The sequence below is a fragment of the Uranotaenia lowii genome, chromosome 3 (genome assembly GCF_029784155.1).
Source record: "Uranotaenia lowii strain MFRU-FL chromosome 3, ASM2978415v1, whole genome shotgun sequence".
Lineage (NCBI taxonomy): Eukaryota > Metazoa > Arthropoda > Insecta > Diptera > Culicidae > Uranotaenia > Uranotaenia lowii.
This window is the reverse complement of record NC_073693.1, coordinates 55,967,982-55,981,233: the sequence shown is the minus strand read 5'-3', so window position 1 is coordinate 55,981,233 and position 13,252 is coordinate 55,967,982. Positions and strand designations below refer to the sequence as shown.

At 36.8% G+C, this 13,252-nt stretch overlaps 1 protein-coding gene across 1 annotated transcript; it reads left to right on the top strand.

Annotated features, from left to right (window-relative positions):
- Positions 1 to 3,693: 3,693 nt before the first annotated feature.
- On the top strand, positions 3,694 to 12,749 carry LOC129752206 (prostaglandin E2 receptor EP4 subtype). The gene is made up of 4 exons (XM_055747995.1): positions 3,694 to 3,859; positions 11,627 to 11,901; positions 11,959 to 12,123; positions 12,394 to 12,749. The coding sequence occupies exons 1-4, from the start codon at positions 3,694 to 3,696 to the stop codon at positions 12,505 to 12,507; spliced, it is 720 nt and encodes a 239-aa protein (XP_055603970.1). The 3' UTR covers positions 12,508 to 12,749.
- Positions 12,750 to 13,252: the final 503 nt, after the last annotated feature.

Here is a 13,252-nt window from a genome sequence, read left to right as displayed (position 1 = left end):
GGCCGGTCAACTGGATCTCAAATGAGGAACTACATCACCAGTGTCATCAAAGAGCGCTAGAAATCGAGATTCGGGAACGTAAGTGGAGATGGATTGGGCACACGCTGCAGAAAGATGAGAGCGAGATTTGCCAAGTTTTATTAAAATCGTTCTTAAAGCAGCGTTGGGCTTTCGTAAATTTAAAATCTAACACTAAAAGAAAATTGATTAGAAACTTTCAACTCTGTTTTAAAACATAAAATGTTCAACAGAGTACGTATTGAAACACATGTTTGAGTGTTTGTATGAATATTTTTTTTATTAATATCTTTTTTTGGTAATTGATGGAACTCTGGCCCTTATTCTGCGCCGCGCGTGACGTGAAGATAGTCGAGTCACCCAAGTCACTCTATTCCAGTAGTCGGTTTAGGTGAGCAACGTCACTTCGGATGAACTTTGTGAGTTCTTACCCTATTCTCGTAGTCCCCGTGGGTGAGAATCGTCGCATTCGGGTGACGATTTCAGGTGACAATTGTCGGTACCTTTTCAGGTGACGACGAAGAACAAATCTAAGTAAAATCGTGAACAAAGCGGCATTTTAACAAAAAAATGGTAACACAATAGGTATAAATAAACAGAAATAGTCTGTTAAAATTGTTTTTACTCCATTTGAAGCCACTTTCTTTTTCTAAAAATCAGATAAAATTCGCATACCTAATCGAAAATCTTTCATTTTAATCTGAATTACAAAATGTAAATCTGATACATCTATAAAATTTAGAATTTTTTTATTTTAAATACAAATTCAATAACTACAACTTACTACATATTCAAATTAAAAAAGGTCACTGAAAATTGGAATTCTATGTTTGGATTTCAAACTTGATTGTTACCTTAACTTAAACTTAAACGATTTTGAATTATTTTTTATTTGAAATATCAAATTTCAAGTGTTGGATTGTAAAGAAGAATTATGCATGTAATTTTTTTATCGGTAGTTAGGTATAAAGAAATATGAATGTTTCATCAGAAGGACTGGGGACTCCAATCACTTTCAGAAATAGCAAAACATCAACTTGTTGTTTCAAAATTTCACCTATTTTTTCATTATCACCTCAGGTATCAGCACACAATCCGTGAATCGTTGAAAGAAAAAAAGATCTGGTCGAACGATGGATCCTACAAGTTGCTTCCAACTTTCTGTATCGATACAGCTAATCTCGAAGACTACTGCTCACCGTCGGGGGAAGGCTCTACATCTAATAAAAAAGACCTTTGATAAACTTTGCAAATTTATTTAGGCTGTTCCGATCGAGCAGCTTCAGCAGCTTACATCACAAAAAATTCTTCACTTACCCCGGTTTTGGTGTTTTTTCAACCTCGGTTTACTGGTGGCTACGTTGCACTAACAGTTTTTTTTTTCTTCCTGGCGGCTTACTAACGTCCTACAATCCGATGTTGGCCTTTTTCGAACTGAAAATTTTCACGCGTTATCGCAAAAATTGAATCCGAAAATCCGATGGGCGAACAAAACAAAAATAATCTGTAAATTTTACCCATTGTGTTCATTCAGTCACTCACCTGGGGATGAACCCCTGTCACTTTACCCACATCGACTCCGGGAATAAGGTGACAAAACTCACGATGACTCCGAGGTGAGGTGACAATCATCACGTCACGCGCGGCGCAGAATAAGGGCCTCTGTTGTTTTTATTTTTAATGCTGTTGAAGCATTTTCTTTTTCCAGACAAAGCAGTAACAAAGTTTATATAAATTTACAAAATTCTCGGAGCGTACGGATTAGATCCAAAGAACTATATTTATTGCTGAATTTTTGAAAGATATTAAAATTTTCTTTTTCTTCGTTTTAATTTTGGAAAGGCAAGCAATGATCGAGGTTGCGGTGAAAATTCTGTAATTCTGTGGGTTAACCAAAAACTTTGTGTTAGTGTTTTTTTTATCAGTTTTTTACCGAAAAATCTTTTTGTATATCAAATTACAAATAATTTTCATGAAAGACTATAAATACTTTTACTAAATCTGTTCATAAGTCTAAATACTGTGTTACAGAGTATAAGGACCAAAATTCGCTTAAATTATATGGAACCTACTACGATTTTGAAAACACAAAGCGAAATTATAATAATAAAATAACGATCATAAATATAATGATTATCATGAGAATGACGATAGATTAATGACAAAGGGAAAAATTTAAAGGAACATCAGCATAATGCGTTATAAATTCAGAGCATTTTATGCAATTACTACTGCAATTAGATAAAACCATCTCATGAATTCGATATACTTTGGGAAAATAAGAATTACACATTAATTTTCCTAGATTCCACGATGGTTAAAAGATTTACAGAAAATGATTATAAATCTAGATAATTGCAGTGCGCTTCAAAATATGTCTATATTTGTAATTTTTCTATTTAATGCTGAAGTTATGCAAACTCCTAGACACCTTATTTTGTCACACATTTCAAACTCTTTACCATTCAGGAAAAATATGATTAGAAGTTTGTAATTTGCAGTTGGGTGTCTAATAAGAGCTTGGACTTTTAAATATTTCTGTTTATAATTAGACCTACTTTAGAGCTCTTAATGTTTTCATACTGAATAAGTAAACCAGATTGTTTTGAAATCTTATAAAAACGTCACTTTGATAAGGACCCTCTCTGTGAAATAAAGACCTCCAAGGATGCCCCACTCCCCGTATGATCCCCGGTTTTATGAGATTTTCAACACTAAATTGGAGTTGTATTCCATCCCTACTTATTCCACCAACGTTATAACATTGTATTGTTGAGTTAGTTATGCTGATCAAATAAGGTTTTTTTTCAAATTGATGTCCATCCGAGGGTGCTTTAAAGAAAAAAATAGTATAATTTCAGACGCTTTCTTATTTTATTTGCCTCAATTCCCGGAAATAAAATGTATACGCTGTCAATAAACTATTAAAAAGATAATTGCACCCACAATGCTTGAAACTCTATTCACAAAAAAAGTTTCACTTTTGCCATTTGTAGACAATGAAATGCACATTTTTTATATTCAAACTCAAACTTCTTAAACAGGCTCTGGCGTGTCTTTGCACAAATGCTTCCAGGAGTGGCCATATTTTCGTCAGTGCAAAGTAAATCATGGAGTCTTTTCCATCAACATCAATTAAATCTATGACGTTCAATTTTAGCAGTCTAGCCATAAGATAGGCCCCAACTGTGCTAGAGTGGTTCACTTTATTGAAGCAAGACTAATATTTTATGAGATCAAAAATAATTTGAGAGAAAAATTTAGATAGAGGCAGCTTTGAAAATATTTGTTATGTAGTATACATTCAGGCGTTTTCTTTCAGTGATCAAAGATTAATCTCTCACTTTGTAAATCTCTAATTAGTGAATAATTGATTTATAATCGTCATATAGATTTCAATTACTTCAAGCTCACTTTTATGCGACGTATCCATCACAATAAAATACGTTGAATCTTCATTGATGTTCAAATTAAAAGTAGTTGAACTATTCTACAAGGCAGCGAAATAAGGATGAGATTTATGAAGCACCATTTCCCCGTTCCGGCCTTTGTACCTTAAATAAGGTTTTTCGTTTCGTTATTTTTCTTTCTTCCATGAAACCGTTGCAATAACGCTGCTGGTGGCGATGATGATTCGGACGCCCTCTCCCCACTTCGCAGCATGTGTCCGATAAGATGATACGAAGATCGATTTTCCTGCTCTGGGCAGTTGGGGCGTTCTTCACCTTTCTGCCGCTGTTCGGCTTCGGGATCTACTACGATGAGACGAAGCAGACCTGCATCAGGTACCGGGACGCCACGGAACCCACCGATGTCGCCTACGCCTATCTGTTTTTTTGCGGTCGGTAAGTGTTACCAGAGTAGGGGTGTTTGTGTGGCCCGGGTTTGTGTTTTTGCATGTTTGTATCCCTTTTAAACGATTTCCTCCTTTAATGCGTTATCCATCCCTATAGTTAGCTAGTTCATTAGACAGTGGATCTTGATTAAGTAAACACTGGCCCCTGACATCGGCAAATCGTCGAAGGCAATCAATTATGGACAGAGTGAAAACGGATATCGGAGACGTTGGTCTTCGTCTGAAATAGGTTGAATGAACGGGTTGCAGCAACAATGAGAGACCAAGGATCCGAAAGGCAAACTTGATTAATGAACTGACCCGTTTTTATTGCGGAAGGAGTGGTGGAATGACGTTTTTCTCTATTGCGTTGTTTTTCAAAGTGCTATGACTACGACGATTAAAAATTACACGAATGAATACATGAATACATATAGCGTTTTCGTTTTCTCCCACTGGCACGGGGGGCAAACTTTTTTCTGAATAAACAAATAAAATCGTCAACCCGGGACGAAGCAAATATATGGTTGTTGGCGCTACACTCACTTTTTTTAAAATAAGTCTTTATTAGCGTTTTAATCATAACATTCAAGTTATATTATTACAGTATATAAAGTGTACAGATCAATTATGATCAGTTCAACTCTTTAATTAAGTAAATATCAAACATTGTTTATTTGATTTAAATTTGCTAGAGCAATAAATTATTTGATTTATAGGAGAATATCTTGTATAGAAAAAAATATATTTATATATAAACTTAAGCCTAAACTATATCCTAAAAACTAACTTAATTGTAAAGAGAACGAATCTCTGCGATGGAAGACTGCATCGATTTGCCTCTGAAGTTGGAGATGATTTTGTTGGCCATCTCTTCGATAGATTCCATGCCCGCAATCCGATGAAGATCTTCGGTGCTGTGCCAAGGTGGAAGCCGCAAAATCATTTTCAGAACCTTGTTCTGAATCCTCTGGATGGCTTTCTTCCTCGTCGCGCAGCAGCTAGACCAAATCGGAACTGCATACATTATCGCTGGTCGGAAATAAGCATCTTATTCTTCAGGCAAAGTCGGGATTTCCTGTTGATGAGAGAATAAAGAGATTTAGTGTATTTATTACATTTAGATTGAATATCTTCAATGTGATTTTTGAAAGTAAGATTGCGATCAAGTGTAAGTCCTAAGTACTTCACGTGATCAGATCATTCTAATGAAACCCCATTAAAAGTTATGGAATGATTTTCATTAGGTTTTAAAAATTTAGCTCTTTGGCTTATGGGGAAATAAAATAAGTTGAGTTTTGGAAGCGTTAGGAGAAATTTTCCACATTTTCAAGTAATTCAAAAAAGAATTTAAATTTTGTTGCAATCTACTGCGTACCACCCGTAAATTTCGACCTTTGGCTGAAAGCAAAGTATCATCAGCAAACAATCTTCTACCCTTTCCTTCTGGTACATCAGGAAGATCAGAAGTAAAAATATTGTATAAAATTGGCCCAAGTATACTACCCTGAGGGACACCAGCTCAAATGGGTGTCCTTTCAGAGCATGAATTTTGATAGCTTACTTGTAAGGTTCGGCTAGTCAAATAATTTTGAATAATTTTGGTGAGATATACAGGAAAATCAAATCGAGCTAATTTAGCTACTAAACCTTTGTGCCAAACACTGTCAAAAGCTTTTTCAATATCAAAAAGAGCAACACCAGTTGAATAACCTTCAGATTTGCTAGCGTTAATCATATTAGTTACACTCAAAAGTTGATGTATAGTAGAATGTCCATGACGAAACCCAAATTGTTCATTAGGGAAAATAGAATTCTAATTAATGTGAATCATCATTCTATTCAAAATAACTCTCTCAAATAGTTTACTTAAAAAAGGGAGCAAACTAATTGGTCAATAACTTGAAGGCTCTGAAGCACTTTTTCCAGGTTTTAAAATTGGAGTTACTGTGGCATTTTTTCATTTATTGGGAAAATAAGCCAAGTGAAAACATTTATTGAAGATTCTAACTAAAAAATTTAAAGTGCTTTCAGGCAACTTTTTAATAAGAATATAGAAAATCCCATCTTCCTCCGGGGCTTTCATATTTTTAAATTGTTTGAAAATCAATTTAAGTTAATCAATATTTGTCTCACAAGAACTTTCAAATTCATTTTGTTTAGAAAGAATATCATCAAATTCAAGGGAAATTTGAGCATCAATTGGAATTACAACGTTTAAATTAAAATCATGAGCAGACTCAAATTGTTGGGCCAATTTTTGAGCTTTTTCTGCATTAGTTAAAAGAAGTTTATCCCCGTCTTTCAAAGTAGGAATTGGCTTCTGGGGCTTTTTCAGAATTTCAGTTACTTTCCAAAATGGCTTTGAGTAGGGTTGTTCGCGGAGGCAATGAAAAGACACAGTTCTTTAGCAGTCCAATCTATATTGTTCGTGACGTTGCTTTTAAGCTAAAATTGAACGTAGGATTTAGGTTTCAACTTGGATTGATTTAGTCATTAGTACTTACAATAATAGTGACTTCTCTGCACTTAACCTCTCGCAGAACACTTAGAATTCAGGTCAGATACAAATTGCTGTAAGGTTTCGTAATGTTTGATAAATAATAATATTTTTGTTTGAGCATCAGAGGTCACTTACGCGTTGAGGAATCGAGAAAACACTAATTGATTCCTTCGAAATATTGCATGAGATTTTAGCCTATAACCTATACCATAAAGTGTTTTCGTTAATAAAGCAAGAGTTTTGAGAAAACAATAAACTACCTGTAGTGCTTACTGCTAGCTTCAATACGAAACTCCTAAACACACTAGGTTAAAATATTTTTAGTTTCCTTTTCGAAATAAATAAGTTTTCTTTCCTCCTGTAAACCTATCCACAACGTGATACAATTTTTGTTCATGACAGTTCACTTCCGTTCTCCTTTTGCCTGTCCCAAATTGTCATTTTTGTGTCATTCACACTGGAGCTTCGCTGTCAGCAGGGTCTCATCAGATGTCTTACGTTGAGTCGTAACCGTCCCGTCACCCGCGGCAACAAGGGTTTTATGTCCTCTACTGCTTTGGCAAAATTTTCATTACGAATGAAATTTAAACGACCTTTGATCTCTTTTTGAAGGTCGCAATAAATAAATTTCAAATAAGGATCCCTAGTACGTATATTGGGATCATCATCAATTAAAGGTTGATTAAAATATGTTTAACTTTGGGTATTGAAGCGCCTTTAGCATTGACTAGTAAAGTTGTCAAATTTTCTACAGCCAAATCAATATCTTCTATTGAATTCAGTGGAACGTTTTCATCCAAATTACGTTCAATAAAATTCCTATACCGCTCCCAGTCAGCTTTTTGAAAGTTAAGTGTTGATTTTAAAGGGTTTTCAAAGGAACTTTGGGATAAAGAAAAGTCACTGGAAGGTGGTCTGAATCGAGGTCCGCATGAGTAACTAATTTACTACAATGCTCGCCTAAATTCGTAAGAATCAAATCAATTGTGGAAGGATTTCTAATTAAAGAGAAACAAGTATGCGCATTAGGATATTCAACAGTATAATAACCTGCAGAGCAGTCATTAAAAAAAATATTCCCATTTGAATTTGATGAAATAAAGGGTGTCCACAATGGCAATGCCACACTATGATATTGCTCTAAATTTTTTACCGTTGGGTGGAATTTAATGATAATTTGGGTGGATTTATTTCATAGTGCATTGTTTATATCCTGCAAGTTTTAAAGTACTGCGACCAAAACTCGCGGAAATCGAGTCAAAAGAACATCTCGTGTGTGATAAAACCTTTCGCTTTCATCATTAGAACAAGGATGTCTCGCATCGTTCCATCGCTAACACGTTAAAAATCGTGAATCGTACGGTGTCGTGAGTAATTTAACGGTTCGAGGAACGATTGACCACCGATCGGAAACCTAGAAGTTAAGGAAAAAGTATTCCGTACAACAGCAGAAATCCCAACCGCGTAGTTGGGACCTTAAACCGAAACCCGATCGCCTCCGTTCGGGATGTGGCTAAGAGCAGCACCTAAGCCGAAGTTTTATTCAAAGGCCAAAACTAAGGATGGCCTTCGAACGTTCAAGGTACAAATGGCCCCTGACCTCAACGAGAAGCAGAACAAGTCCGCCAAAACCCGTCCCAGGAAGTTGTACCTCAACATGCTAACGAAAGTTGAATGCCGACGACGACGACGACGAAACATATCTGAAGGCCGAATTAAACAGATCCCCGGAAACCTGTTTTTACGACTAAGTATAAATTCAGCGATCCGGAGCATGTCCGCACTCAGAAGATGTCCAAATTTGCGAATAAATTCTTGGTTCGGCAAGCCATCTGCACGTGCGGGAAGCGGAGTGCACCTTTCGTGACCCAGGACACGATGAACATGAAAGAGTGCCTCCAGAAGCGGCTGCTTCCTCTCCTGAAGGCCCAAAACATCCCAACAATCTTCTGGCCGGATTTGGCCTCATGCCACTACTAAAAGGACGTGCTGAAGGGGTATGCGGACAAAAAGGCCAATGTCGTGCCGAAAATGTTCAACCCTCCCAACACTCCGGAGCTCCACCCCATCGAGAAGTACTGAGCAATTATGAAGCAGCAGCTTCTTAAACGACCTAACCCAAGCAACCAAAAGTTCGGATAACATTCCTCTATCAGGTTTGATCAGCTTAATCGAGTATGATAATACAACTTCTTTTCAGCTCAGTTTTTAAGTAGTTAAACGAAATTTAAAGTTGACAAAAAGTTCGCATAAATCGCCAAACAACTTCTAACCAGCTTCAAAATCCACATTATAAGCAGCATAAAAAATCTAAAAAATTACTCTTTCGCTCCTTCAATAGCCTTTCTCAAGTCCGCTAATTTGATTCATATTAATCAACCATATGCGTTACTAACTCATTTTACATTTAAAAAACATGTTCTTACCAAGCCTTGAACCCGAGCTCACTGCTTGAAAGTCGAGATCCATACTTGCTGCTCTATATGAACATCATGAGTAGGCAACGATTTTACTCGATGTGATGATTTTCTTTAAAACGCCTTTCAGGTTCTTAATTTCTACTTTATTCCCACTTTCAAGTTGTTAAAAAGTTCCTCCCGGAACTAAATGTGTACTTCACATTGTTGTTTCCCAAGTAACGATGTGTTTATTTATGCAAACACGTGTTGAAGTTCGAAAAAAGTAGATTTAAGCCTTTAAATCTACTTCAAAGTTTCTATAATGCGAAGTTGCTTTTGAACGCCCGTTGGAACTAATTAAAAACTTTCAAGTTTACAAAATAGTACAACAGAGATTTTTTACGAACTATTGAGCTGTACGAAAAGACTTGCAATCCTTTGATAGCTACTTGATTTTGAAAAAAGAGAAGTACGTAACAAGTAGATTGTTGATTTCAAAGTAGTCGAAGATTCCTTTGAATTCAGCTACAGTATTTGAAAGACCCAAATACTGGTATTTCACTAGCTACTTGCTAGCATCCTCAGTGGGTTATCGATAACCCACTGAGGATGCTAGCAAGTAGCTAGTGAAATACTAGTATTTGGGTCTTTCAAATACTGTAGCTGAATTCAAAGGAATCTTCGACTACTTTGAAATCATAGTTTCATTCAGCTAAGAGGTTCTTCAAACCTTTGATTATAAGTAGATTGTTTTTCTTCATACAAACTTTAAAGTTCCCAAATAGTAGAAACATAAACCAAAACAGTACTTTAAAGCTTTTTTTTTTTTTGAGTATTGGCTGAACTTGCTAAAGACTGAAGTTCCATGGACCTCGAAAAAGCATTTTGAACAGCAAAAAAGTTCCACAGAACTTTTGTACAGCTATATATGAACTTATTAGTTCGTTCCTTAAGTGATATTCGAACTTTTGGTTGCTTGGGAAGGTAGTGAAGACAGTCGAATAATTGAAGAAAGTATGGGTTTACATGCAAAACACGGTAGATTCACAGGTTGTGCAGAATCTTATAGCCGGCGTTGAGGCCAAGGTGCGGAATTTGTTTATGGACTGCATATAAAATACGAGTAAAATGGTAAAATGAAGTTTAATAGTTATTTTCCAATCCCTGAAAATTTGATGGCAATCGGATGAAAACTCGAATTTTGCGAATCAATTTTGTGTGTGACAATTTTATCGTGGACACCCTTTATTATTCCAATATCGGTGTTTTGCATTAAAGTCATCAATAATAAAAAAAAACAAAACTTTTTCCTGTTCACCGCTACATTGAAAAGGCGGCAACAATTATTACTTTCCCCGTAGAAGTTCCTAATTCAATTCCAATTGTTTCTAAGACTTTTGTATTGAAAGAAGGAAGAAGTCTAAATTTGAGACGACTATTGATGGCAATAGCTACACCCCTACCTTGTCGATCAAGTCGATCATTTCGCAAAATTTTAAAGAAAGCATTGCTTTTCAAGTTAATGTCTGGCTTTAAAAAAGTTTCAGTGATGGCAGCAATATGTATGTTTTGAGTTTTCAAAAATAAAAAGAATTCATCTTGGTTAGCCAGCAAAGATCTAGCATTCCAATTCATAATATTTAAACATCGGGGAAGGGAGTCGTAAAGTCATAATTATTTGTTAGCATAATTAAAAGAACTTTGGAAAGCTTCAAACATTGAATTGGCTTTCAACATAAGTTGCATCATTTCCATTGAATTTTGATGCAAAAATTTTAATTTTTCCTCAGTAATCTCACCCAAATCAACAAAATTGTTAGGTCAGAAAACGAAGGAGAAGAACAGGTATTTGAATTTTGGGAATTTTCTCAGGCCTTCGCATGTACGTTGAGACTTGATTTTTCCCATTAGTTATACCTGAAGAGGGCAACCCATTTTCAACCACCTCTGAGAACGTTAAACAACGATTCGGTGGCGCTTAATCAGCACAGGTAACATTAAAATCACTTCGAGCATTACCAAGACGTGATTCTAATGAAGGCAAAGGCTGACCGCGAACAGGCAAATTGTTTTCCGGCCTGACCTGCGGTGACGAAAAAGAGGAAGGAGGAAGGAGGAGAAGAAGAAAGTTTTCTGACGACTTTGGGATTATTCCTAGAAGCAATAATTTTTGCCCTAACGGGACAGTCTATGGAATTGGAGGAATGATTACCTGCACAATTCACACACTTGAAAAAATCTGTTTGTGGTTTATCACCACCAAAAAGGCATTTAGATTTTTCATGATCGAATGAGCCGCAAAGCAAAGAGAGAGAGATTCACAACTGATGAAGAAGTCTTCTAGTGGTGTGATAAGTATAGCAAAAAAATGTCAGTGTCGTCGTCTGTACTGCCAAAGCTTTTGAACTTGAAAAAATACAGTTGCTGTAGCAACTGAGCGATGCACTTTATTATCCCTCGAAACCCTTCGTTGCATGCGGACATACATTCAAAGAATGTTTGTCTTTGACCTGTTAATGAATAACATAGACTGCCCACAACTGCTACAAAACATCAACATTCACGCACCAACGAGAAGACTTCGACAACAGAATTTTTTGTGGATACCACTCAGTCGCACCGTTTTTGCACAAAACCACCCCTTGTATAATTGTTGTCGTGTTTTTAACGAAGTGTCAAGCGTTTTTAATTTTAACCAGTCCAAAGATGTCTTTAAAAATATTATTCGTAGTCTTAGAACATAAGTTGTGTTAAGTTAAAGATATGTCTGTATGGTGATTATCAAAGGCATTAACATAAATAAATAAAAAAATAGATATGAAAGTTCTCTAATCTAAGAATTTTTACATCTGATTATTTTCCCATCCTCAGGAATAATTCTGTGCACCGGCATTGTCATTTGCAATCTCAGCGTTCGGAAGGTCCTGTACCGGTCTCATCACAAAATGAGCCGCCAGTTTCGGTCGATTCAACCGGTCCCGATGCTGGAACGTTCCACCAGTCGGACGCTTCCCGCAAAGTCGGCCAGCTTTGCCGACTCTTCCATCTTCCGAATGATCGGGGAACCCACCACCGAGGAAATCCGATTCGCCAAGCTGATGACGTTCCTGAGCATTAGCTTTCTGGCCTGTTGGCTGCCTCAGATGGTAATTTGTGATGCGAGAGGAAATTTAAATTTTAAACAATTTTTTTTTCTATTCCAGATCTCTATTCTCCTGATACAGTTGCTGAGACCAGAATTGAAGGCCCGATTCAGCTGGTTCTTCCGTCTGTCAGACATTTTGATCCTGCTGCACTTCATGCTCGATCCCTACATCTACGTGCTGCTGCGCAAAAGTGGCCCGAAGCGATCTGCGAACCATGATCCGGTATGTGTTCAGTCGGAATCAGTTCAACCTTGTGGAAACGGCTGTAGCACCCATTCACAAAACGATCAACTCGTCGCCACTTCCTTAAAACAAACAAACAAAAAATCTCAGCACGAAGCTAACCTCAAAGACATTTTCGCTCTACCTAACAAAAAGAAAACCAACAAACAAAAAAACAGGATGTCGGGATCCCATTCCAATCCATGTTCCAAAATTGAACCAAAGCTTTATTACACTGAACAATCTCTGTATCCCCTTGTATTACCGTAGGTTGGTGTGGCCATCACGAAAACCTGCCGGCGGGGAGAGAGGACGAGACACTTGCACTACTACGGATACCAGCGATTGAAGGTGGCTCGAGAAGATTTCGAGAGATTCGAATAATCAATTCCTTGATACTGACACATCAGGTTAAAACTTATATTCCGGACGAGATGGAATCTGTCCAGAGGAATATTTATTTTTTGATATACAATTCTCTGCACAGATATTATTAACATATACAAATATTTGTAATATCACTTTTGAAGCGATTTGAAAAAGATTCAAATCGAGCCTAAGTAGCATAGTAAGTTCTGAATGTGATGAAACATGTTGTCCAACAACACAACTCTGCAACCCAGTTACCGAATAAAATTCAGTGTATTAGAAATGAAAGATGTTTTCTTAGATTGTGAAATCCTGTATCCTATTGCTTTTTTCCAGCTGTTATGATGTAATCTTATTCAAAAGAGTGCTGCTGGTAGGCACATAGCGAACAAAGTCAGTTTTGGAACAACCTAGAACAGAGCTTCTCAAATAGTAGCTCAAATAAATGTAACACAATTAATTTTATGATTACAATACGTTTATTCACTGTCTTCTGGATTCCTGTCCACTCCACGTATGTACGCCTCAACTGTCTTTCTTTTTCTCCCCGTTTTTTCACGGCCGTCTAAGTTTTTCCGATTATGTACATCGATTCAAATCGTTCGTATCTCTCGCCGAGGGGCGACCCTAAGCCCCCCCCCCCCCCCCCCCCCCCTTACATGTTTTAAAACTATTTAATGAGTAATATAATCTTCAAAATGTCGTGGTTCCTTTCTTAAACGTTTATTTCCGGGTTGAACGGCTTCTGACGTCGAAGATT

Excerpts from the sequence above, each read along its gene's own strand:
- LOC129752206 (XM_055747995.1), top strand. The coding sequence starts at position 3,694 with ATGATACGAAGATCGATTTTCCTGCTCTGGGCAGTTGGGGCGTTCTTC. Across the intron at positions 11,902-11,958 it reads CCTGTTGGCTGCCTCAGATG|ATCTCTATTCTCCTGATACA; the intron begins GTAATTTGTGAT and ends TTTCTATTCCAG. Across the intron at positions 12,124-12,393 it reads GATCTGCGAACCATGATCCG|GTTGGTGTGGCCATCACGAA; the intron begins GTATGTGTTCAG and ends GTATTACCGTAG.